This window comes from Drosophila ananassae, chromosome 2L (assembly GCF_017639315.1).
Source record: "Drosophila ananassae strain 14024-0371.13 chromosome 2L, ASM1763931v2, whole genome shotgun sequence".
Classification (NCBI taxonomy): Eukaryota; Metazoa; Arthropoda; class Insecta; order Diptera; family Drosophilidae; genus Drosophila; species Drosophila ananassae.
In genome coordinates, this window is record NC_057927.1 from 19012099 (window position 1) to 19034407 (window position 22309).

Genomic DNA, 22309 nt, shown 5'->3' on the forward strand with positions numbered 1-22309 from the left:
GTAATCAGTTTATAAATAGCAACTGGGAAAAAGAATAAAAGTTAGTCGCCGCGGATGGTGAGTCAGTAGAATTTATGAACCGACCACTATCATCTATGCAAATCCCCCGGTCAAGGCAATAGTTAATTTGAAACGCAGAGTAAACATAATAGCAATTAAGGAACTATGAAAACAAATATCTTCATAAGCTCAAAACTGATAAATGGAGGCTGAAAACAAGATTCTATGGGTTTTTGTTCTGCCGGCTGGCTGACTGGCTGGCTGAGTTCTTCTACGGATTTGCAAACGGCTTACAAGGAATTCATTAATTTCTTCTTCTGTTTTCGATATTTTGTCATCAATCAGAAATAACTTTCAACGCACGCCATTTCCAGTGTTCAATGAGACAAACCATTTGTGGATATTCCTATGGTTTTTTTATTTTTTCAAAATACTTTTTGGTATCTCTAATGACTGACTGACTAACTGCTCTGCGAACTTCATTAATTGTTTTATAAATATGCCGAATTAATTAATTTAAAATGCCATTAATTACGTTTTAATAACTCATTCGAAGACAAAGAAAGCAATAAATTCCTACTCTTGGTTTAAAATTACCAGAAATTCGCAAATAGAAATAGCAAAAAGAGAATTGAGAAAGTTCCAGGCGAAAGAATCAAATAAATTCATCGTCCAATTAATGTTGCTAATGTGAAACTTAAAGCTAAAATTTATTTCAGTTTTTATGACCTGCCAAAAGAATATATAAGCGTTTATTTTTAAAGGCTTAAAGTCGGAGGCCAAGATTGTTGTTTCATGAACAAATCTCTAGCTCCAAAGATGACTGAGATTTCTGGGGAAAAACGATAAGCTTAACGAATTGAAATTCTTTACTGCCACACAAAATCACTGCACCACAAATTTAATTATTTCCCCGCATATGTAAATGCAATTTCATACTGAACTAAATGTGAAATTTCCCATTTGTCAGCCTGAATCATACATAGGTGAAATTTCTGTAAACTTTCCTAAAACTGGAATGACGTATAATCAGCCGAGATAAGCAGCAACGGCAGAGAAATAAATTAGAATATAAATGACAATCATAAATATAAAATTGAACTATAATTTCTTTTGGCATATTTAACGTTCTTAGTCATGGCCATTCTCCATGGCAATTCTGCCACGACTATAACGACAACAAACCACTAATCTTGGTGCTCTCAGATTTTTTTTAATTGCCTGGCAGTTACGCCCCCATCTGTGGCATGCTGGATGCAATTCGTCTACGTCAGACGAGGCACTAAAAATAAAATGCCTCCTGATCTGTTTTGTTCTGGCCAGTTCTGGATCGTTGGGGGAATTTCATTTCATTTACGCGGGCCCGAGATGATGATGCGCTTCGAGGTAAAGTGACCACGACACGCATCGTTTTATGCGACTTTGGGTTAATTAAGCGGCCCGGCCAGGTGTTGTCGGTAAGTGGACGTACGGACTGTGGGAGTTCCAGACCCGGACCGACCCAGTTTCCAGAGGAACAAAGCCACGAATTGGGTTCACCTCAGGCACGACGCCCAAATGGTAAACGTGTGTCTGTCACTTTAAGCCCGACAAATAGTTCCCGTTGGCACTACTACGTCCGCGGGGGTGGAGAAACAAATCTTGTCAAGCTAAGCGAAATATTTTGCAAATAGATTCGCAACAGTTTAGGGAAGAAGAAACAAAAAGAGATTCTATATCTATTTTGTTCAAGCGTGGGTCAAACCGAAGTCAGTCCGAGATACAAATGTATCTCGCATGTGCGAGCGGATGGCTGGAGTGCCTCGCACTTGGCCCCGCGTTCTAATTAGCCATGCCAGGCACAGTTTGGTATTTGCTTTGTGCACAAGCAAAAATGTCAGCTGTGAGCGGGCTTCGTTGGTGAAGTGGAGCCATTCCCCTCCTCCAATCCCCTCCTGGTCGTCTCGGATCTTCCCCATTCAGCCGTTGCCGATGGTAATAGTGATGGTGATGGCAAGTCGAAACATACAAATTAGAGCAAATACAAACGAATACAAATAACAAATTGCTTGGCGCATGGTAACAAAAGTACCGTTACAATTCAACTTGTGAGCCATGAACCAGGAATATGGCTAAGATAAAAAGGCAACGGGAGAGAGAACATAATTTTACACACAAAGAAATTATTGGTAAGAGTTAATATAAGGCATATTTATTAATACTTTGAGGACTCTTGGTATAAACTTACATTTTTCTTTTATTTATTATCATTATAGAAATCAGTATACTTAATATAACCAAAACAATATGAATAATCAATATCCAGTACAACAGGACCATTTATAAATCTCTAACAAATCAAAAACCCTTCAAATATCATCCTTTGCAATTATAAAACTTGAAAAATGATTACAAATTTCTTTAATTTCTAAGTAACATTACCCAAAAATAATCTATTCTTTCCCTATGAATTACTGCAAGTGTATAGGGTTTGTTTTAGGTCTGGATTCGATTTTTATGACTGTTTGAAAGTTTTTTTTCCACTAGGTGAAAAGTGAATGGCAGCTCAGACTCAAAAAGCGGCTCACAACTATTTTTGGGCTGCGACTGGCCATTCTGAAGCGTGATCGAATTGACAAAACAAGACGGCCACAATGCAGGCCAAAAACGGAGCATGGCTTCCAGGTAAACTAACGCGATTATTATGAAATTAATGCAATTGGCCTTGAAAGCCGTTGGGGATAGTTTTTTTATTATTGTGTATAAATTTATAACGTGACTGCGTGCGTAAAAATCATGTCAATAGAAAAGCCATTAATAATTGAGGCATGAGCCGAGAGTCATACTACATATATTACTACCATTTATATTCCCGGGTGTGGGTGAATTTTTTTATTTTGTCGTACTTTGTCCGTCATGTGTTTGGCCAATTAGCGGCTGTCAAATGTTGTTGACTCTTGTCTTGCATGGTTTTTTGGTTTGTCGTTTTTTTGCTGTTTTTGTTTTGAGCTGGCCAAGAGCGTGACCCTGACACTGAAGATGGGTTTGACAGCCGAAGCACTCGAGGCGGATTTGGATTTGGGCTCCAAGTCCCGGCGGAGTGGGAAGATGACGTTGACGCCGCGCCGGCCGGATCAAATGTTGAGTGCAGCCGCCTGCAGTTTACGAGCCTTCAAATTCCTTAAGCCTTTAATGAACTCGAAAGGAGCTCAGGCAGGCTCAAGCTCAATCTTCAGTCCCCAACGAACGAACATATCCATTAGAAGACACTCACAAGATGCGGATGCGGACATTGAACCTTTAAATAGAGCCCAGGTGGGATGGCGAAGAAAACACAAAAAGCCGGGCTCCAAGTGATGCGAAACAAACGAAAATAAGTTAGAATTGAAAACTGGTTTGCTTTTAGTTAGAACTTCAATTCAGCAAAAGAATACAAATAAAACGAAAGACTAAAAAGCAAAACTCTTACTCGTATTAATAATTAGGCAGCCAGAACCAAGAAAAATGCCTAGCTTAAAATGAAAATTTCTTGATGTATTCTTGGCTTGCGAAATGAGATGCCTAGTTAGATTCCAATGGACAATAGATAGATGGCCACACACTAATCTTCCGAAATAGATTTATGATCCCATTAGGAGAAAGAGCTCATCTTCACAGCCATTTCGTGGCATTGATATTCTAATTCACTGATTATATTGGGCACTGCCCGGACGCAGATTTATGAATAGACTCGGCCGGTTGCCGGTTGCCATGCCCTCGTTCCTGAACCCAAAAAACAACATGCGAGAATCACGAGAAGTACACTCTATACGATACGAGTGTATCTAATACCCCTCGAGTGCCGTGTAATCGTTCTGTGAATCACAAAAGCGGATTCGGATTCAAGTTCGGATTGTATGGGATTCCGATTCTAGTGGCGTCTCGCCGGCAACGGAAATATCTAGTTAAAAGAGCCTTAACCTATGACACCGGGAAAAAAGTTATTTATAGTTACAAAATATTTTAGTTTATATACCCATTTGTCCCAATTATTTGGGGCTTTTAAATGGGGGGATTTTGAAAATCTAGAAATACCCAAGAATAACCCAAGAAAGAAATAGACCTCCTTTCTCTCAGTGATCTGCTGCATGAGTTCACTGTTGCATAATCGTTTCAGAGCAGAACTCTAAGACCCCCGATGCCAAAGAAGATTTCTCAGATTTCGCCAATAATCGCACAGACATGCTCTATGTCTATGAATTATTGTTTTGACTAATTGTCTGGGCGATTGCCCGCCAAGCTTCAGTTTCTGCCAGCTCTAAGCCCCACGCTCAGAGACTCCAGGCCTTAGCCACTGATGATTATCTATCGGGCCCGGCTAAGAGACCAGGCTCCGATCTTCGACCGAAACCGAAGATCGACCTGGCCAAAGGCAGCCTTGAGGCATTTTGCAGAAGGCAATAATACAAAAGCCAACGGCGGCGGCAAATCGTCAAATTCAATTAAACTTAAATACTTGTCGAAGCAATTTGCTGGCCCGGCATGGCTCATATTTGCTTTGCATTGAGCCAGGTTTATTGAGCCAAAGTTTTGTATTTATCTCCGATGTTCGATGGCCGATGGTTCGACGGTCGTTGCTAATTGATTCCCCCGAATTGGCCGTGTAACGATGATTTTTAGTTAGTACGGAAGCCGGAAGTGCACTGAGCTGACTACACATTGCGGCGCACTTTGACGGCACACCCTGGAGTGGCTACTGTACAGTGCACACACCTATGTAGACTCCCACGCCGCCAAACTGTTTTAAAGACTTGAAGTGCCTGAGCGACATTCGCGCACGCGCAGCTCTAGCAAATTTACGAGACTGCGGCAAATGGGCGACAAATTATGCCAAATGAAAAGAGGCGTGACTGGGTTGGCATTTATGCTCGTTTTTCTACGCCCTTTCCCTGCTTACCCTCTTACCCCTTTGGGCCCCAACCACCCCCCATTTCAGCCGCCAAAAAAAATGTGCCGAAAGCCGTAAAACAAAGCCACAAAAGGGTGCCCCTACAGTTGAAAAAATATTTGCATACAGAAGGCTTCTGTAAAAACGAAATAGAGTACAGAAAAGAGCTCATTTTTCTGAAAGAAAGAATACCAAACCTCTATTTTAAAAACCATTATTTTAAAAACCATAGCCAAGTTTCTTAATTACCAACCAAATTATTCTAAAGTGTTCTAAAATTACAAATATGTATATGGATATGTAGATAAATGCAAATATAAAACTATAGAGTGCCAGAACAGTAGTCGGCTACTGCAGTATTTAAGATATTTAAAATCTCGCGAAGTTGAAGGCGGCCCACGTACGGTGGGTGGGTGTTCGGTTGGGTTTAGTTGATTTATTCGCGCGTTTTGCTGGCGTTTCTAATGCGACAATTACAGCGGGCAGTCGCCAGATTCGAGGCACTCTGGCACTCGCTGGCTGATTTATGGCCTCGCGGGGAATTTCACATTGCTATTTAACTATTTAGCTATTTGGCTATTTGGCATTTGGCACACAAATGGCTCACGCAGACGCCCAAATGACGACGACGGCGCCCCAAATAGGTAAACGTTTTTTTTTTTTTTTTTATTAGAATAAAAAACGCCTCGGGGCAGCGACGCATCTCTGCGCGGTGTGTGTTTGGCCTGTTGAGTAAATATGTCAGATTCGGATTCGGTGTCTACAGGTAATTGGGCTTAAACGCCAAGACAAGGTAAGCTTTAGACTGTCTACCTGTGGCAGCGAATCTTTGATTAATTCCCGGCCTGTCGAAACTGATGCAAATTCATAGGGAACCCCGGGCTGTTTGCTTTACGGTTCATTCATGAGAAATGGCTTTTAGTGTTATGTAAACACTCCACCCGGCAGCAGCAAAAAATCAACAGCTCCCAATTCGCACAGCATTTTGAAATGTTTGGGTATAAATCAGAATTTATGCAAATTTCTGACCCAAACAGCATCGAACAAGGCCCCCAAAAAATAGGGAAACACCAAAAAAAAACCAGGCACAACACAGAGATCTGTAAATATTTTTACAGTTAGAGGCGTTATCGCCGAGTCGAGTGTGCAGTGGATTGGTTTTTGGTTTTTCAAGTTTTTTTTTCTTGTGAAGTTTTTATTTTGGGATTGGGAAAGTGGCCAGGTCGGAGATCTACAACTCCGGCTCATTGCCAAAAAGTTCAGTGAACCCTACTATCAGCCATCTGCGATCTTCTCAGGCCCTATTGAAAGATGCTTAGCGGTCTTGGTCCGCCAGTGGCACTCATTAAGGAAACATAACTCTAATTCTGCCATGGACCCGGTGCTTCTGTCTCTTGGCCTATCTCTGGCTCTGGCCGATGTCTCCTCCACTTTTTAATTATAATTCCAGTGCTGAGAACTTGCCCCGACACTCTTCGCTTGTTACGTGATCTGGCCACTAACCCCCTGGCTTGGGTAATGGGCACTGGTCCTACCCTGTCACTGCCTCGTCCCCTCTTCTAGAGGTGACCATACCCCACCCCTTTTTGGGCCTATGCCCCGCAAAATGTCTGGGTCGTTCGTCGCGGTTAACGTACGGCATGAACCCTGAGAGAAAAACTAGGTAACTATAAAGCTTTGTATTAAATTAGGATACATTTCGGAAATACCAGACTATAGATAAGTTAACTAAGAAATATACAATACAAACTATTACATCGAACTAAAATTATAATACAAAACTTGACTTAATTAATTGCATATTTTCTAAGACTCTTATATTAAACGATCTTAAATGCAGATACTTTGCAAATACATGAATGATAAAGTCAACAGATGTTCAAGTGATTTATTTAAGAGATTTATTTTGATAAGTGAACCAATTAATAAAAACTAACATTTTCATTTCAAATCAAATATATCAATGATCATTTTTCCTCAGTGCTCTTTTTTATCTAATCATCGGCAAGGGGACCGCGGACCCCTCAATTCCCGAGCACTATAAAGGTTATGAATAATCTGTTTAATTTGAATGGCCAGTCCCAGTCCCAGTCGCAGCCCCAGTCCCAGTCCCGGACTTCTGTTTATTGTTTTATTCAACCCAAAATAAAGTAGCGGCTGTTAAACTCACGTCAAGTGCTCTGTTCTATTCTTTTCCGTTCTAATCCGCTCTTTTCTTCTAATTTTAATTCTAATTCTATTTCCATTTCATTTTTAATTCCATTCGTGGGTTCTGTCGGCAGATAGGGCGGTGTACGCATAATGGCAGCTGGCTTCTGAGATATTAAAATAAATCACCGACTAAACTGGGGACAATAATAGTAGTAGTTTGATTAGTACCGCTCAGAATTGGAATAGGCCCGAAAAAGAAAAAGACCATTCTACGGGGCGGGGAAGACTGAAAGCTTTTTTGTGGCATTTTACGATCCCGGGTAGGGAAATCCCAGCTATCCTTTAGATTTGCAAGAACTCAATCTGATAGTTATTCGTTACCACTTAACCCATTTCCTGTGTGTCCATCATTAACAGCCTCTTCGGCATCTGGTTAGGTTTTCGTCCGTTTTATGGATCCTGCATGGAGGCCGCACCGAGCCGGTCTATGTTGCCATACCATTTCGGTTTCTGTGCTTTTTTGCCAATTCCTAGAAGGGCATGGCCGGGTAATGAGAAGTGAGGAATTGCCGCTGGCTGCATTTTGAAGACACACTTAAAAGGTTTTTGTTTCTTGCCACATTTTGATTGCATCAATAAAAAGTCAGCGCTGGTTGCCTCTTTAATGAGCGGCAGCGACAGCGGCGGTAGTGGAAAGTTCTAGCCAGATCTCTCTAGTCATAGCCATGGCACTGACTTTGGCTCAGACTCCCCGGCCGCAGATTGACAATGGAAATGAGGTACCGAGTTTTATTTATAGCATCTCCTAAGCGTTGCCATTAAAGAGCTCTTCCAGTTTTTGGGGTTGGGGGCTTGTCAGTTGGGGGTTTGGGGTTTGGCAGTAGGCCCAATGCCAATTAATTGGTTGCTGTCGTTGGCCAAACGCTGCAAGGATGAGGATGGGATCAGGCAGCTGCAGTTTCCCAGTGTCTGGGCTCCTTGATGAGAGGCGCCAAAGTGCCAACACCCCTTTCAAGAGGTTCGGCCTTACGTACATACATGTTAAAAAATGATAGTAGTAATTATTATGTTTTAAATAAACTATATGTCTTTTATTAAATAAAAAATACTACAAAAGCCTCTGAAGATCTGATCTATGAAGAGGTTATATAAATTATTTGCAGTGCAGCATTCCTGGCTCAGTGCCTATACTGAACCGTACTAATTAATAATAATAAAACAAAAATGCCCACGAACGCCAACTAGGAAGGCTCTTGGCCAGATTCAGGCCCCTCGGCGATCCAAAGAACTAAGCCAAAGTCGATTGGAGTCGCGCTGCCCGGCGTTTATTTTTAGACAATAAACCGAGGATGCGTCCACGAAGAGCAACAGGCTAATGGTAATGAGCTGCAAGCTATTTACAGTTCGGCTGTGGCCTTGCAGCCTGCCAGCCACCCATTCCCCGCCCCACCTAGCCTCCTTCCAGCCAGCATCCATATTTATGGGCCAGCATCAATCTGAGTTAATGCTTATGCGGCTTGATTAGCATGTCGATGAGCTTGAGGAAGCCATCAAATGCCGAGAAGGGGGAGGAGCAGGTGGCTGATGATTCAGGGACATGGAGGGTCAGCCGAGAGGGGTGAGGAGGTTGTCTGAGTGATGGGGTGGAGGCACAACCCCCAAAACACTCGTTGAATGGCCTTCAACGTCCTTGGCTGTACATTTTGTATTGAACTTGTGTATAATTATAATTTATTTGCTTATTATCGAGTCTCGACCGAGCTGTTGTTGTTATGGCTCACGTTTTTTCGAAGCTCGCCAAATATTATAATTTATTTGAATAAAGCGATGTGAATCTACGAAGCCCCTAGATAGACTCGTCTCTGTCTGCCGGTCACCCCCCGTCCCTGCCCAGAGTAACTACTTCCATGTCTATTAGCAAACAATTTGTATTGTCTAAGAGTTAATCATTTATAACGTCATCGAAGTATTTTTAAAGAATTGTTGTTATCGCGCCTTAGCATATTATTTCATTTATTATGTAAAAATGCGTTTTATGTTAATTTCAATTGTTTGTTTTTGATTCTAGTCGTTTCTAGGCTCGCCAAAAATAAATTTGGCAGGTAAACAAACTCCGAAACTGGCTGAAAGTGCGTTTTAAAAGCGGTTCAGTTCGCGCCCTGGAAATGTTGGTCAAATTCAAAGTCAAGCAGATCTTGGCCCCCGAGGCAGGTTAGATAGGCAGAAATCAACATGCAAAACAATGCAGAATTTTTCGGGGGGCTATTCCACATAAAAGGTATATTCAGAGAAGAGTCCGCGAAATATCTTGAAACTCGAAACACTTTGTGCTGATTCTGGGCAAAGCCGAGAGAAAAAAACAAAAAAATCAAATAGTCATCATTCGCCACGAGGAACCAAATCTGCGAATCTGGTGATTTCGAGATCTGGCGATCTGACTGGCAGAGATCCCCCTGCCCTGCCAGTCTGTGAGTGTGCCTAATGAGTATTCAATTGATGCAGAAAGCAGCCAAAAACGAGCAGCCACCATAAATGGCCATTTGAAAGACGTTACAGTTCGATCGATGGAACGCCAAAGATTCGAAATTCGATTAGGAAAAGTAGAAGTAGGGAACTGCGGGCACTTCAGACGTTTTTTGCTGAGAGATGGTGGCTAAAAACAAAATGGACCAGGGGGGCTGGGGTAAGCGTGGAGCCGAAAAAATTAGAAAGAAGTGCCAGTGTCCAGGGAATCGGGGTCAATAGGAAATGAAAAGTGAAATTTTATGCCCAAAGCTTTGCTGCCTTTTGTTGTGTACACACTACAAAATATATGCTTTTCGATTTTTTCGATTTTTAATTTTGCTTTTTGGCCAAAAGGAACTTGCAATTTAAATATCATTAAATTCTGGGTTAAGCCTTTGTGCTGGCCACTTGAAAATTGCCACCGTATAATCAGTTTTGGACAGGCATTGGCAGCGGCATCAGCCGCAAGTCAAATTGGCAATGGCTCCCGGGCAATGGCTAACATGAGGGCGACACTCTGTCCGAGTCCGAGTGCTCAATGGGTCTTTAATCAGCCGGAGAATTGTCCATATATCTCTGGGAGCTCTGGGAAAGCACCGAAAAAAGAGTGTTGCCAAAAAAGACCTGAAGTCTTAAATGGAACCAAATAAGAAATGTTGAACAGGTTTATTTACATTTCTTAAAAGAAAATACATAATTCATAGAATCAGTAAGCCAAGTACCAAATTTAAGCATATGAATTATTAAGGAACTTAAATAAACACACAATAATAGACAATTGAATAAGCAACTACCACTTTTCAGTCATAAAACAGAAATTCCTCGGGCCATGTAAGCAATAAAGTTTAATTAGTATTAATTTGAGTTATTTGAGTTATTTGCAAATAAAATAAGTACATAAATTTACAAACAAATCGTACCCTAAACACTTGTCAATGGATAAGCGATATAATCAATTAGCACGATTTATGCTGCACTTGGCAATTGGCAACTAGCAACTGGAAACTGGCAGCTTGGGGCAGCAGCATCTCCAACTCCACGGATCCATGTCCAAGTGGTAAGGCAACAAGCACTTGTATTAGCCTCCACCGTGACTCATCCACGGAACATAGAGTTCGTGCCAAACAAGACCTTCTGCATATATTGAAATCTGGCAAAAAAAAAACGGCTAAAACAACTTGCGTTCGGAAAGGCCCAAAAGGTAGTAAACCCTAAGATCGTCGCAATTAAAAGGGCGAACAGTGCTGGCTGAGTGCGTACCTTTTTGGCCAGACCATTAAAAGACCCAACTGAGAATAACGAGCCAATAAAAGCATCCGAGCCACAGGTGAGACAGACAAATAGGTGGAGGGATGATGACGACTGATGACGCGACAAGAGCTATCAAACAATTGGGTATTAATTTTAATAAATAATCACCGAGAATGGAAGGGAACAAAAATATATAAATAATAATTCGATTCGAGTTATTGTTGTTGCGGTTTTTGCATTGGATGGTTAGATGACTCCGGGGAGGTTATCAACACAATGCCTTGAGTCATCTCCCCGATCATGGAACGCGCTTAAAAACGTATTATGGAAGACGGAAATGAATGCCAGGAAAAAATCATCGACTTTGTGGGTATATTATATATAGGAAAGAGATATACGCAAATAGAAAAATCCATGCATGGAACATGGAGGTAAGCCAGCTGCTGTCGAAAGAATAAATTAAATTTTCGTACGGCGTTAAGCAGAAGAATCTTGGCAAAAGAATCTGGGGGTTCGGAGTTCTTGTGTGTTTAAATTTAAACCCTGAGCTAAGCCACACCGGCATGTCGGCCAGATAGAGAGATAGATACAGATATTGAGATACAAAGATACCAAGATACACAGACACAGATACAGTGGCAAACAAAAGAGTGCCGCGAAAGGTGTTATCAGCCTGTTTACTTTCCACTCGGGATGAGCGCTTCTCATCTGCTCGTCTCAAATTACTGGCCAAAACAAAAGCAACAGTCACAGCTCAAAAAAGATACCCACAACGCACATCGAATGGTTAAATAAATTTGGCAAACATTTACTGACTGGGCAGCCGAAAAAAATGATAAATGATGCGCGTGTGCAATTCCCCAACAAATAGTTTGGATCTCCGGCTGTCAGTTGTCTTCTATCTGCTGTTTGCTATTTGCTGTTTTCCATGTTTTAATAAAGCTTAACTAATTAAACACCACCACTCAAATTCTGCGTGTCGTCGAGTAATATAATGAATTTATTATTAAGCATTATTAAATTTGTAGTTTGTGTTATACAAAACACCCAAGCACTCACTGCACTAAAGATGATCGTCTCAGGTTTTTGAACTCGTCGTCGAAGGACGACGGCAATTGAACTTGACTGATTTTTTGCGTTTTTATTGCGGGAAGTGATTCGTGAGATTACCCAAGCAGGGTGAGTTGTTAGTGAATAGATCCGCCAGGCTGAATATGTTCAGATATGTCGAGAGGAAGGTGGCCAGAAGACCGAATATCAGGACGCCCATGGTGCAGGATACGTCGCACTCGAAACGATGCAGCAGTCTCACCACCCGCAGCCAGCAGCCGCGAGGAGTGGTCGACGGTGTGGACACCAGCAGCGGCTCCATTTCCAGTTCGATGGGATCGTAGTTAAGGTCCAGGGGCAAGCTTCCGTAACAGGCCTCTGCTGCAATGCGCTGATGTACTCGCTCCATCCGACGAATGCGTCGATACAGAAGCGGCGGCAGGATAAACACCAAAGGACCTGTTATGGTGCCTCCAACCACGTCCATGAGAGCATCAAAGCTGGGCACAAACTCAGCTATCAATACCTCCAGGGCCAGGATCGACGACCGGATCAGCATTCGTTTGAAAGAAAGTGCTGCAGGTGGTTTAGATTGTTATGTAGATTGAAAATTATTCCTTCGAAAAAACACTCACTCTCTGGAAGGTTGAAGTAATTCTCAATCTGCATAAACATGGCAGAGCTGGCCACTGTCACTGAGAAACAAAGCTGCAAGGACATGAGGATCAGCATCACATAAAACGGCACACTGGTGGGCAGCGTTTGCAGCAAATTATTGGCTATCATGGACCCAAATTTATAGGCGGCGATGACAGATCCGATAATGGCCACGCTGCAGGTAACTAAGGATAGCAAAAGGATTAGCAATCATTATCCTATACCCTCAGATAAATGAAAGCCACTTACTGGATATACCGCTGAGGGCAGCCCAGGAAACTTGTGACTTGTGCTTCATATCGATTTGTAGAGTGAGCAGCACCGGATGGATGTCGAACTGAAAGGCCAAGATACTATAGCTGTTTAGCACAGTCAGGAAGCCAGGAAGCTCTGTGGAAAATTATAAATTTAAGGCTTAAGAATATGGAATGCTTTCCAAAGAACCCACCCAAAGATATTCCTTCAAAAGGAGCTCCAATCGCGGGGGCGGCGAAAAGACAAAACCAGAGCAAGCCCACAATGATGATCATTACACACACAGCAATGATGGCCAGACTCCTTTAAAAGATTTAAATAATATTATTAAAAGGAGAGGCTTTAACCTTTCAGTTTAAAATCCTTCTGAACCAATTTCTTACCGCATATGCTTCGGACTGCCCAGCCACATGAGCGGACAGATTACCAGACCGACTATGATGGCCCAGTAGCAGTAGGAGAAGTTGTACTGACCCCCGCTCATGCGCAGCACCACCGCCTCCAGGTTCTCGGCGGCCATAACCACACTGGGCACCGCCATGGCAAAGATACTGAGATCCAGGAGGACCGAGACCAGCAAACTCACATACGGACCGTAGGCCAGTTCCGCCAGAGCGGCATAAGGATAGTTACGCTTCTGCTGAATGGAGGGATCTAGCAACTCTGCCATGGTCCAGCACTGGGACAATAGAAACGAGGTATAAATCTGCAGAAATATGATTGACAGCACCAGGAGCACCCCAAAGTAGCCAAGCTTAACCAGCAAGGCGGGCAGCGTCACAAAAGGAAATATGCCGAACAAATCCACCACGTACAGGATGGCGATGAAGAGCGACAAATTCTCGGGTTCATCCTCATAGACGCGGAAATGTGGCAACGCACTGAACCGGGATCTCCGAAGGAACGGAAGCTGATCGTGCTGATGCGAAGGAGTCAGCTGAACTGGAGGCCTGCGTTTCGGCAGCGCAAATGAAGGAGCGCGGGAGGGGCGTGGCGCAGGCTTGGCATTCTGACGGCGGAAGAAGAACATTCGCGATCCGGTCTCCACCAAGTTAAAGAATCAACTAAAGCCCCTCTAAGGCTGAACTAATGGTAGCCTTTCATCGCAACGCGGCAACAAGTTCTGACATTGGATACCAGGGAAAAGGGAAGAAGCCCTTCAACGGCTGCAATGTCAATGCACGTTACCTGAAGTTCAATGCCTTCCCCCTGTCCAGAGACTGACCCACAAAATAAGGGGAGTAGTTACCACATGTGTTAAGAACGTTATTATTTTGTATTTATGAGTCTACAATATCAACAAATAGCTTCCAGCGCTCCTGAATGTTTCGTTTTCAGATTAAATCCTTTGTCTTTTTAAAGCTGCACCTGCGAAATCTTCTGTTTCTTTGCCAGACTCTGAAAAAACCATGATTAACATTTTTGAAGGTCTAAGAGTTTTGTAGTTATACTTCTTCCTTTTCGTCTGACTGCATCGTGATGACCTGAACAGCCTGTCCCGGCCCAACACGCAGCAACTTGGAGCCTCTAGGGGTGGTTTCGCCGCAACAGAAGACCCGGGAAGTGGCCGAGGGTTGAGGATTCGGGCTCGGGCTGTCGGATTCATCCATGTCCTGCTCCAAGTGGCTGCCTAACGGGTAGCTGTCCGCAAACTTGTTGTTGTTGTCCGTGTAGGCGTGATTAAAGAGCAAATGGGTAGGACGCACTGCATCCGTTATATACTTACTAAAATCCATACAGGATAAGTGGGCATGGTCAGTATAAAAACAACAGATTATGGTTATAGTTAAAAGGGATTACATACTGAATAATATTTTCATATATCTGTATGATACGCACACTGACCACCATTTTAATATCAAAACTACATACAACTATCCAAGACTATATACAAAAGGGCAAGTTCAAAGGATTATATAAAATATGCATGCTTCGGAGGCGTCTCCTCCATATAGGAACTTGAACATAAGCTCTGCTCACACTCCATGAAGAGGCGCCATGGCTCAAACAGCGGATGGTGCTGGTAGGGAAGATGGTGCGAATAACGGTGCTGGTAGCTCGGGCAACTTCTGGATCTTGTGAACGTCTCTTTTGGGTGCAATGTTCGTCAGGAATTGCATTCGGGTGCACTCGGCCTATAGGTCAAAACACAAAAGAAGGCAAATACAAGGAGCAGCAAGTGCATTTTGAGAACTTGGTGATGGAGGCTGTGAAATATGTGAAGCTGGCTTTTCTCAGTGTACGTATCGAATACGGGACAGGGAGTGTCAGTATGCATGCAGAGTGTTATGGGGTAAACGAAATTCCACCTACGATTTAATGTTAAACAAGCGCTGTCTCTTGATGTACTCCAAAACCAGATCATCCAGGAGATACTTCACCGACTGACCGCGTCCAAGAAGCCGTCGGATCAATGTCGAACTGACTTCATTAGGCACCCAGTTGGTGATTAAAGTTATGTTGTTCTGAAAAAGAATTGTTTATGAATGTTCAACAGGTTGTTTATAAAAGTTTTACCTGATATTTCGTTAAGATGTCAGAGTCAAAGATGAATTTTCCTGGATTGGAGCCTGCACGGCTGATGACTACTAGACCATGATTGGCCACAATATTTTCAATCTGAAAGAATTCAATTTTGAGGCACCTGTTTTACTGCATAAACTTGTACTTTAAGACTTACATCGGCATCTGCCCACAGACCCGGTACTGCGAAGGACTCTAGCAAATCGGCACCGCACAGAAGCTTGAGCTGCACAGGATCTCTTCGGTCGTTGAGTCCACGAGGCAACCAATTAGGCAGGTGGCCATTTGATTCTTCGTCTCCATCTCCTCCTCCGCAATTTATGTAATTATTAATGAAGTTCTGATGGTGCTGCAGAACTGCATGCGTCCTCATCCACTGATTCTGGTGCATCTCCCAGTCGGACAACCGAATCCAGGAGGAGCTCTGCGTGGCCAGCTTAACCATTGCACACCGGTCCAATGCGGAGGCCAGGCCTTTTTTTCCGTACGAATCGTGTGTAGGAGATATAATACCGCCAACAACCTTGTGTGTCTTCTGCATCTCAAAGTGATCCCTGGCTATTTCTGCAAGAATGTGTCAAGTTGTGTCATGCTATCGATTATGCCCCAGGGGGAATTTCACAACAGCTATTCAGACTCACCAAACAGTCGCATATGCATCGGCGTTGGCGGGCTAAAGCAACCGCACGCTATCAGAGCGATGCGGGGCAGTAGACCCTTGCTTTCCTCGACGATAGCAGTCATTTTGCATTCGTCCGAGTTAGGGCGACCTTCAGCGATTCCGTTCCAAAACAAACGACATTGCGATTTTTGATTAACAAGGGTGTTGGAGAACACCAAAAGCGCCCTGGAACAGCTGATTGTTGCAGCCATCGGACATGTGGTGGCAACCCGCCGCAAACTATCAAATAAATTTTGTTTTTATCTGGGCTGAAAAGAGTAACATAATTTGGCAATTAAAAACGGCGTAGGAATGTTTGTTTAGAAGTGTCTTCCAATCGCAAGGTCTATACATTAATCAATTACATTTAATTGGTTAAGAAAATATATCGATAAGCTACAAAAAACTTATTGGCCGCCATGTTTTACCGCCGACTCTGGCAACGCCGCCAAAATCGTTTGTAGCTACTTCGTCGTCATGCATTGTTGGAAATAATAGTGAAAAGTATTTACAAATTTAGCAAAATCGTTTGTGACGTTTCGATCCAAGTACACGAACCTTGCCACGTCGATTTCAATAGAGAACGGCAGTAGCCGCCTGCCAAGAGCGTCCAGCGCGGGGACTGTCGGGTAGCTGCAAGGAGGAAAGGAGCGACGAGCCGAGTGCAGCGACATGAAAATGCATTTGTAGCCCTCAAACACGCTCGCACACAAAGACACACACACAGGGTCGCGCAAGCACACATTGCACACTGACGCAGAGTGCAGCAGCCAGGAGGACAGGAGAACCAGGAGGATCAGGAGCAGCTTCATCATCAGCAGCTGCAGCCGAAGGAGGAGGAGGCGGCGGCGGAAAAAAGGGAGGAGCGGGAGCAGCAACAACAAATGGCGCTGGTGACAGTGCAGCGCTCTCCCAGTGGGGCTGGCTCCTGCTCGAATTCGGTGAGCACCTCTTCGCGTGCGTGCTTTGTTTTGGTCTCCCTAATTAGAGTATAGCTCTCTTTCCGTTGTGGTGCGTGTTCCGCCTGGTTCGGTCATGATCCTTTGTGTGTTCCCTTGCAAAAAAAAAATGTTTATTTTCGCAGTTGTTGCTTGTGGGTTTTCTGAGTGCTGAGCTATATGATTTTTTTCTGTTTTCGGCCTGGCGTGGGCGTCATCGTCGCTGCTTTCGGTGTAACCCAAGCAAATCAGCCGCAGACGTCGCGACGTCTATATTTTTCAATAAACTTTTGCATTGCCTTATTTGTCGTTTTTCCGTTGTTTTTCGCTTGGCACCCTCTCTTTCCCCTTTCCACCTGCGGTGGTGTTCCGTTAGGCGGCCGCCCGACCGCCCCAAAAATAGTTCGCGAGACCTTGACGTCTGCATATGCTCATATGTTTGTTAGTGTTATTGTGTGTGAGTGTGTGCGTGTGTTGTGTGTGTGTGCCGCCCTTGGAATTTTAATTCAGGCAATAATCAAGCAAATATCTCCCGGCCGCTGATCCCTTTTTGTAAAGTCGTTCATCATGAGGTCTTGCGTTTGGCCCCAATACGATATATTTTGTTTACCGGGGGGGGTGAGTCATCCGGATGACGGCGAAGAGTGTCGAAGGAAGGGGGCGGACTGGTACTGCCAACTCAGAGTCCCTCGTTTCACTTATTTCCGTTTCCCGCCCGCAGGATGGCGAGGCCGAGGACGACGAGGGCAATAGCAAGCAGGCTGAGTGCATCAGTGCCGGCAGGGACATTGCCCTGGTCTTGGATCTCCCGCCAAAGGACCAAAGTGAGCGCCGGCTAAGCACCGACTCCACCCGCTCCAGCAACAGCACGCAGAGCAACAACTCGGACATTCAGCTCCATTTGCAGTCCATGTTCTTCCTGCTGCATCGCGAGGACACCCTAAAGATGGTTGGTTCACAAAAACCCAGTTGCTGGGATTCATACTCATACTCATTGTCTTTTGTTGATTTGCAGGCCGTTAAGTTGGAGTCGCAACGGTCGAACCGCACCCGATACCTCGTGATCGCTTCCCGCAGTTGTTGCCGGTCCTCCACCAGCGAACATCGGCGTCATCGGATCATGCGTCACAACTCGGCCAAGGTTAGTGGATCCTCGGGCACCGGTTCGGGCGGTGCCACTGCCCAGCGGCAGATGTCCGAGGATCATGCGGCCAGCGGAGCAGTAACAAGCACACCAGCTAGCAAATGTGATAGGTCAGCGGACAAAGAGAATGCAACGGCGGCCGGCGATAACAAGAATACCTCGGGCATGGAGGAGTCCTGTCTCCTGGGCATTGATTGCAACGAGCGGACCACGATTGGCCTGGTGGTGCCGATTCTGGCAGACACCTCAATTCACCTGGATGGTGATGGGTAAGAATTTAATTAAATTATTCATGTTTTTGAAGAGTAATATTCGCGTATCTTCTAATTGCAGTGGTTTTAGTGTCAAGGTCTTCGAGAAGACGCACATTTTCAAGCCCGTTTCAGTACAGGCCATGTGGTAGGTCTCCCCACAACACTGGGTGTCTAAAACGTTATTTTAAAATGTGAATCTCCTTACAGGTCCGCGCTACAGACACTGCACAAGGTGTCGAACAAGGCTCGTGAAAGCAACTTCTATGCCAGCGGTCCCTCTCACGACTGGCTGTCCAGCTACGAGAGCCGCATCGAGTCCGACCAATCCTGTCTGAACGAATGGAATGCCATGGATGCAATCGAGAGCCGTCGTCCCCCCTCGCCCGATGCCATACGAAACAAGTAAGCATTCTAATTTTAAAGAGATTGGTTCGTTTTAACTTCGTTTCCTTCGTTTGGCAGACCCACTAAGAAAGAGGAAACCGAGAGTGTCATTAAGATTAAGCTGAAGGCCATCATGATGTCAGTGGACTTGGACGAGGTTACCTCGAAGTACATACGCGGGAGGCTGGAGGAGATTCTCGACATGGACCTGGCCGAGTACAAGTCGTTCATTGATGAGGAAATGCTTCTTATACTTGGCCAGATGGACGCGCCCACCGAGATATTCGAGCACGTGTACTTGGGTTCGGAATGGAATGCCAGCAATCTGGAAGAACTGCAAAAGAATGGGTATGTGAGAGTGGCCTATTTCCAAAATAGATCTTTAAAATAATACTCTAATGGATGGCTTTCAGCGTTCGCCATATTCTCAATGTGACTCGGGAGATCGACAACTTTTTTCCCGGAACCTTCGAGTACTTTAATGTGCGTGTCTATGACGACGAGAAGACCAATCTCCTGAAACACTGGGATAGTACCTACCGATACATTTCCCGGGCCAAGGCCGAGGGATCGAAGGTTCTGGTGCATTGCAAGATGGGCGTCAGCCGGTCTGCTTCGGTGGTGATTGCGTATGCAATGAAAGCCTACCAGTGGGAGTTTCAGCAGGCATTGGAGCACGTTAAGAAGCGCCGGAGCTGCATAAAGCCGAACAAGAACTTCCTCACCCAGCTGGAGACGTATAACGGCATGCTGGACGCCATGAAGAACAAGGAGAAGTTGCAGCGCAGCAAGAGCGAAACCAATTTGAAGAGCACAAAAGACGCACGTCTGCTGCCTGGAAGTGAGCCGACGCCTCTTATCCAGGCTCTCAACCAGGCCAAGTCAAAGTCCACCGGGGAGACGGCCGGTGTCACTCCGGATGGCGAGCAGGAACCAGACAAGCGGCTGCATCGACGCTCCACCGCCCAAAAATCACAGCGCCGCATGATTCGACGTTCGAGTAGCACATCACCGAAAACCCAGACGGCAGTAGTCACCAAGCAACAAAGTCAGTCGATGGAAAACTTGACGCCGGAGCGAAGTGTGGCCGAGGAACCGAAAAACATGCGCTTTCCTGGCAGCAATGGCGAGAACTACAGCGTCACCCAGAATCAGGTGCTGCACATCCAGAAGCACACGCCTCTGTCTGTGCGCACGAGGGTTCACGATCTCGAGGCGCACCGAGCGGACCAACTGCCACCGCCTTCACAGAGCCATCAGTCCCAACAGCCCGTTTGGACTGCTTCCAGCAAGCTGATCACTCAAACTTCGCATCTAGGAGGAACGTCGCGTCGCGACTCCGGATCATCGGATGTGTTTTCCTCGCAAGTGGACAGTGTGTTTGCCCGAGAGGAGCGCGAAAAGCGGCAGCGCCGCAAAACACAGTCCTGGACAGAGTCTTTTGGCCCCAGTGGGGGTATCGTTCTGGACCAGCAGCAGCAGTCCAGCTCGGGTTCTATTGTGTTGGCCCCACGCGGACTGCGACAAAGGGAACCACCATCGCGACACGCCAGCTGGGGATCAGGGGACAACCGGAGTAGTCTTCCGTTACGGACCAGCTCGTGTTCCTACTACGACAGCAATCGCAATGCCACGACCACGGCCATTTTCGAGGGTCAGATCCAGGATCTGAAGCGCAGCAGTAACTGCAACATAAGCGAAGGAGAAGTCCTTGGTGTTGGCGAAGGCACCGTGAAGCGCACTAAGCAGAAACTAGAAGAAAATAAGGCTTCGTTGAAGAAGCGCTGTCAGGAGGACAACAGTCAGGAGCAGCAGCCGGTCCTGGAGTCGGTGGATAGCAGTAGCGGTGGTCAGAAAAGGAGCCCAAGCTTACAGAGGAGCACCTCCTCGGCGCACAGCCCACGTCAGAGGCAACCTCTGCGCTGCAACAGCGAGGAACTGATGCACACCAGCGACATTGAAAACAAGAACACCACCCATGGAGACCAATCGGACGTTGTGGAGCTGCGGCAGGCCCAGAATCCATCGCTGGCCGAAGACCAGCGTATTTCGGGCAACGTGCAAATACTCAAGCAGAACTTTGAAGCCAAAGCGGGTGTGGTAGGAAGCGTTGGTGGAGGTGGTGGGGGTGGTGGTGCTGGAAACGGAACCGTTATTGGATCCGTGTCCGGATCAGGTTGCAGTGCAGCGGCAGCGGGGGTTGGGGTTGGAGCAAGTGGTGGATCCGTCAATCCAAACCCGTGTAAAAAGTCATCTAGCCACCAATCACTGCCCTCGTCGCCGGTAGCACAGCACGCCAATCACGTGTCCACCGCCTCGAACTCCAACTCATCCGATTCCAGCGTAAGCGAAAATTGTGATCGTAATGTAAAAGGTCTAGTGCATAAATATCAAACTACTACTTCCTGCAGTAGCCAGGCCAACAGCTCACTGCCGCTCGCCACCACCGCCGCCAGCAACATCAACGTGAACAACTCTAGCAGCAGCACCAGCAGCAACACCACGACAACCACCACTAGCTTCAAGCAACGACCGCGCTCCTACTACGACCGCTCGCTGTCGAATCGATCCACGCACGATTACAGTGACAGTCGTCCGCCGCCCGCACCCGCACGCACCAGTATGCAACATAATCCACATCCACAGCAGCAGCAGCAACAGCCGGAGCAACAGGTGCAGATCCGACGGCTGGCACAGCACGGAAAGACTCATCCTTTGAGCAGGCTAAGTGCTCCGAAAACGGGCTTCAACACAGCCGCCTACAACACCATGTAAAGCTCCAAGATCTGCTTAACTGCCTGAAACATGCAACTTTCAACCATAAGGGCAATCCATAAGATCGCTCGCTCCATCCAACCGCCCTCGCTTTACGTATTTATATGTTTTCCTGCTTTCGCCCATTTGTTTGTGCTTTTTTGTCCAACAATCCAACCACACCACCCAACCCCACCCCACCCCACCCCACGCGACACACATACCTGCCCCACCCCTTTTATGCCTTATGTTTCTTGTTGTTGTTGTATAAGGCGTCCATTAACGCGATCCTGTGTCTGTAATATGTGAAAAGAACTACAAAAATATTAGACATGATATGATGAGAACAGAGCAAAAACAACCTATTGAAAAGAAACTGTATTTGTACTTTTAAATTACTTGTAACTGTATACATATTTATTTTATATTATGCAAGAACTGCCTACGAATAAACGATTTATTGTATATACGTCATTGTGTGGTGATTGTCGCAGTAATGTCTGTCCTGTCCTCTGCTGTCCTGTCCTCCTTTCATATCCCCATGACCCGTGACCTGTCCTGTCCTATCCAAGACACCAATACTGCCGAAACTGCCTGCCATTTTACCAGATTTTTGCGTATTTGCCATTCGCAGCCTAATCAGCCTTATTCGTTCCTTCCACTACTCATGGTCGGAGTGCAAGAACTGACGAGGATCGGACACTGCCGAGAAGCCCACATCAGAGCTGGTCTGAAGCCCTATCCCCCAAGACATACCCCACCTAAAACATATGTATTTTTTTCTATTTATCAGACGGTGTATTTATGAATAAAAAAAACTGTAATCCAATTTCGAGCGCAATCTGTTTCACAATTCGCCAAATGAATCAGACCCTT

General features: G+C 45.3%; 3 protein-coding genes across 6 annotated transcripts; 1 reads left to right on the top strand and 2 right to left on the bottom strand.

Annotated features, from left to right (window-relative positions):
• Positions 1 to 11795: 11795 nt before the first annotated feature.
• LOC6499114 lies at positions 11796 to 13896 on the bottom strand. Its single transcript, XM_001955237.4, has 5 exons — positions 13159 to 13896; positions 12969 to 13078; positions 12770 to 12910; positions 12499 to 12705; positions 11796 to 12439 (listed from the first exon to the last, which is right to left on the bottom strand). Exons 1-5 carry the CDS (start codon positions 13803 to 13805, stop codon positions 11955 to 11957), a joined length of 1590 nt encoding a protein of 529 aa, XP_001955273.2. The 5' UTR covers positions 13806 to 13896; the 3' UTR covers positions 11796 to 11954.
• A 132-nt stretch (positions 13897 to 14028) lies between these two features.
• Positions 14029 to 16272, bottom strand: LOC6499113 (nicotinamide/nicotinic acid mononucleotide adenylyltransferase 3). Of its 2 annotated transcripts, XM_001955238.4 has the most exons (6): positions 15940 to 16272; positions 15456 to 15862; positions 15293 to 15394; positions 15089 to 15240; positions 14227 to 14500; positions 14029 to 14173 (listed from the first exon to the last, which is right to left on the bottom strand). In XM_001955238.4, the coding sequence occupies exons 1-6, from the start codon at positions 16169 to 16171 to the stop codon at positions 14132 to 14134; spliced, it is 1209 nt and encodes a 402-aa protein (XP_001955274.2). In that variant the 5' UTR covers positions 16172 to 16272; the 3' UTR covers positions 14029 to 14131. The 2 variants fall into 2 exon arrangements, with proteins under 2 accessions (XP_001955274.2, XP_014765908.1); XM_014910422.2 differs by lacking the exons at positions 14029 to 14173; positions 14227 to 14500 and adding an exon at positions 14584 to 14910.
• A 97-nt stretch (positions 16273 to 16369) lies between these two features.
• On the top strand, positions 16370 to 22262 carry LOC6501447 (protein phosphatase Slingshot). Of its 3 annotated transcripts, none has more exons than XM_032454283.2 (8): positions 16370 to 16900; positions 17619 to 17846; positions 17913 to 18310; positions 18375 to 18440; positions 18503 to 18697; positions 18758 to 19027; positions 19093 to 21450; positions 22068 to 22262. In XM_032454283.2, exons 1-8 carry the CDS (start codon positions 16844 to 16846, stop codon positions 22120 to 22122), a joined length of 3627 nt encoding a protein of 1208 aa, XP_032310174.1. In that variant the 5' UTR covers positions 16370 to 16843; the 3' UTR covers positions 22123 to 22262. The 3 variants fall into 3 exon arrangements, with proteins under 3 accessions (XP_032310174.1, XP_032310180.1, XP_032310178.1); XM_032454289.2 differs by lacking the exon at positions 22068 to 22262 and having other exon boundaries at positions 19093 to 21022; positions 21091 to 21307; XM_032454287.2 differs by having other exon boundaries at positions 16406 to 17515.
• The last annotated feature ends 47 nt before the right edge of the window (positions 22263 to 22309 follow it).

What these genes read in the sequence shown, in the direction of transcription:
- LOC6499114 (XM_001955237.4), bottom strand. Translation starts at nt 13,805, where the DNA reads ATGTTCTTCTTCCGCCGTCAGAATGCCAAGCCTGCGCCACGCCCCTCC. An exon ending in GGCAGTCCGAAGCATATGCG is followed by an intron (nt 13,079 to 13,158) that starts GTAAGAAATTGG and finishes AATCTTTTAAAG; the next exon opens with GAGTCTGGCCATCATTGCTG. An exon ending in TTACTTCAACCTTCCAGAGA is followed by an intron (nt 12,440 to 12,498) that starts GTGAGTGTTTTT and finishes AACCACCTGCAG; the next exon opens with CACTTTCTTTCAAACGAATG.
- LOC6499113 (XM_001955238.4), bottom strand. Translation starts at nt 16,171, where the DNA reads ATGGCTGCAACAATCAGCTGTTCCAGGGCGCTTTTGGTGTTCTCCAAC. An exon ending in CGCTTGTTTAACATTAAATC is followed by an intron (nt 14,501 to 15,088) that starts GTAGGTGGAATT and finishes TATGGATTTTAG; the next exon opens with TAAGTATATAACGGATGCAG. An exon ending in AGTCAGACGAAAAGGAAGAA is followed by an intron (nt 14,174 to 14,226) that starts GTATAACTACAA and finishes TGGTTTTTTCAG; the next exon opens with AGTCTGGCAAAGAAACAGAA.
- LOC6501447 (XM_032454283.2), top strand. Translation starts at nt 16,844, where the DNA reads ATGGCGCTGGTGACAGTGCAGCGCTCTCCCAGTGGGGCTGGCTCCTGC. An exon ending in GCGAGGACACCCTAAAGATG is followed by an intron (nt 17,847 to 17,912) that starts GTTGGTTCACAA and finishes GTTGATTTGCAG; the next exon opens with GCCGTTAAGTTGGAGTCGCA. An exon ending in GTTTCAGTACAGGCCATGTG is followed by an intron (nt 18,441 to 18,502) that starts GTAGGTCTCCCC and finishes ATCTCCTTACAG; the next exon opens with GTCCGCGCTACAGACACTGC.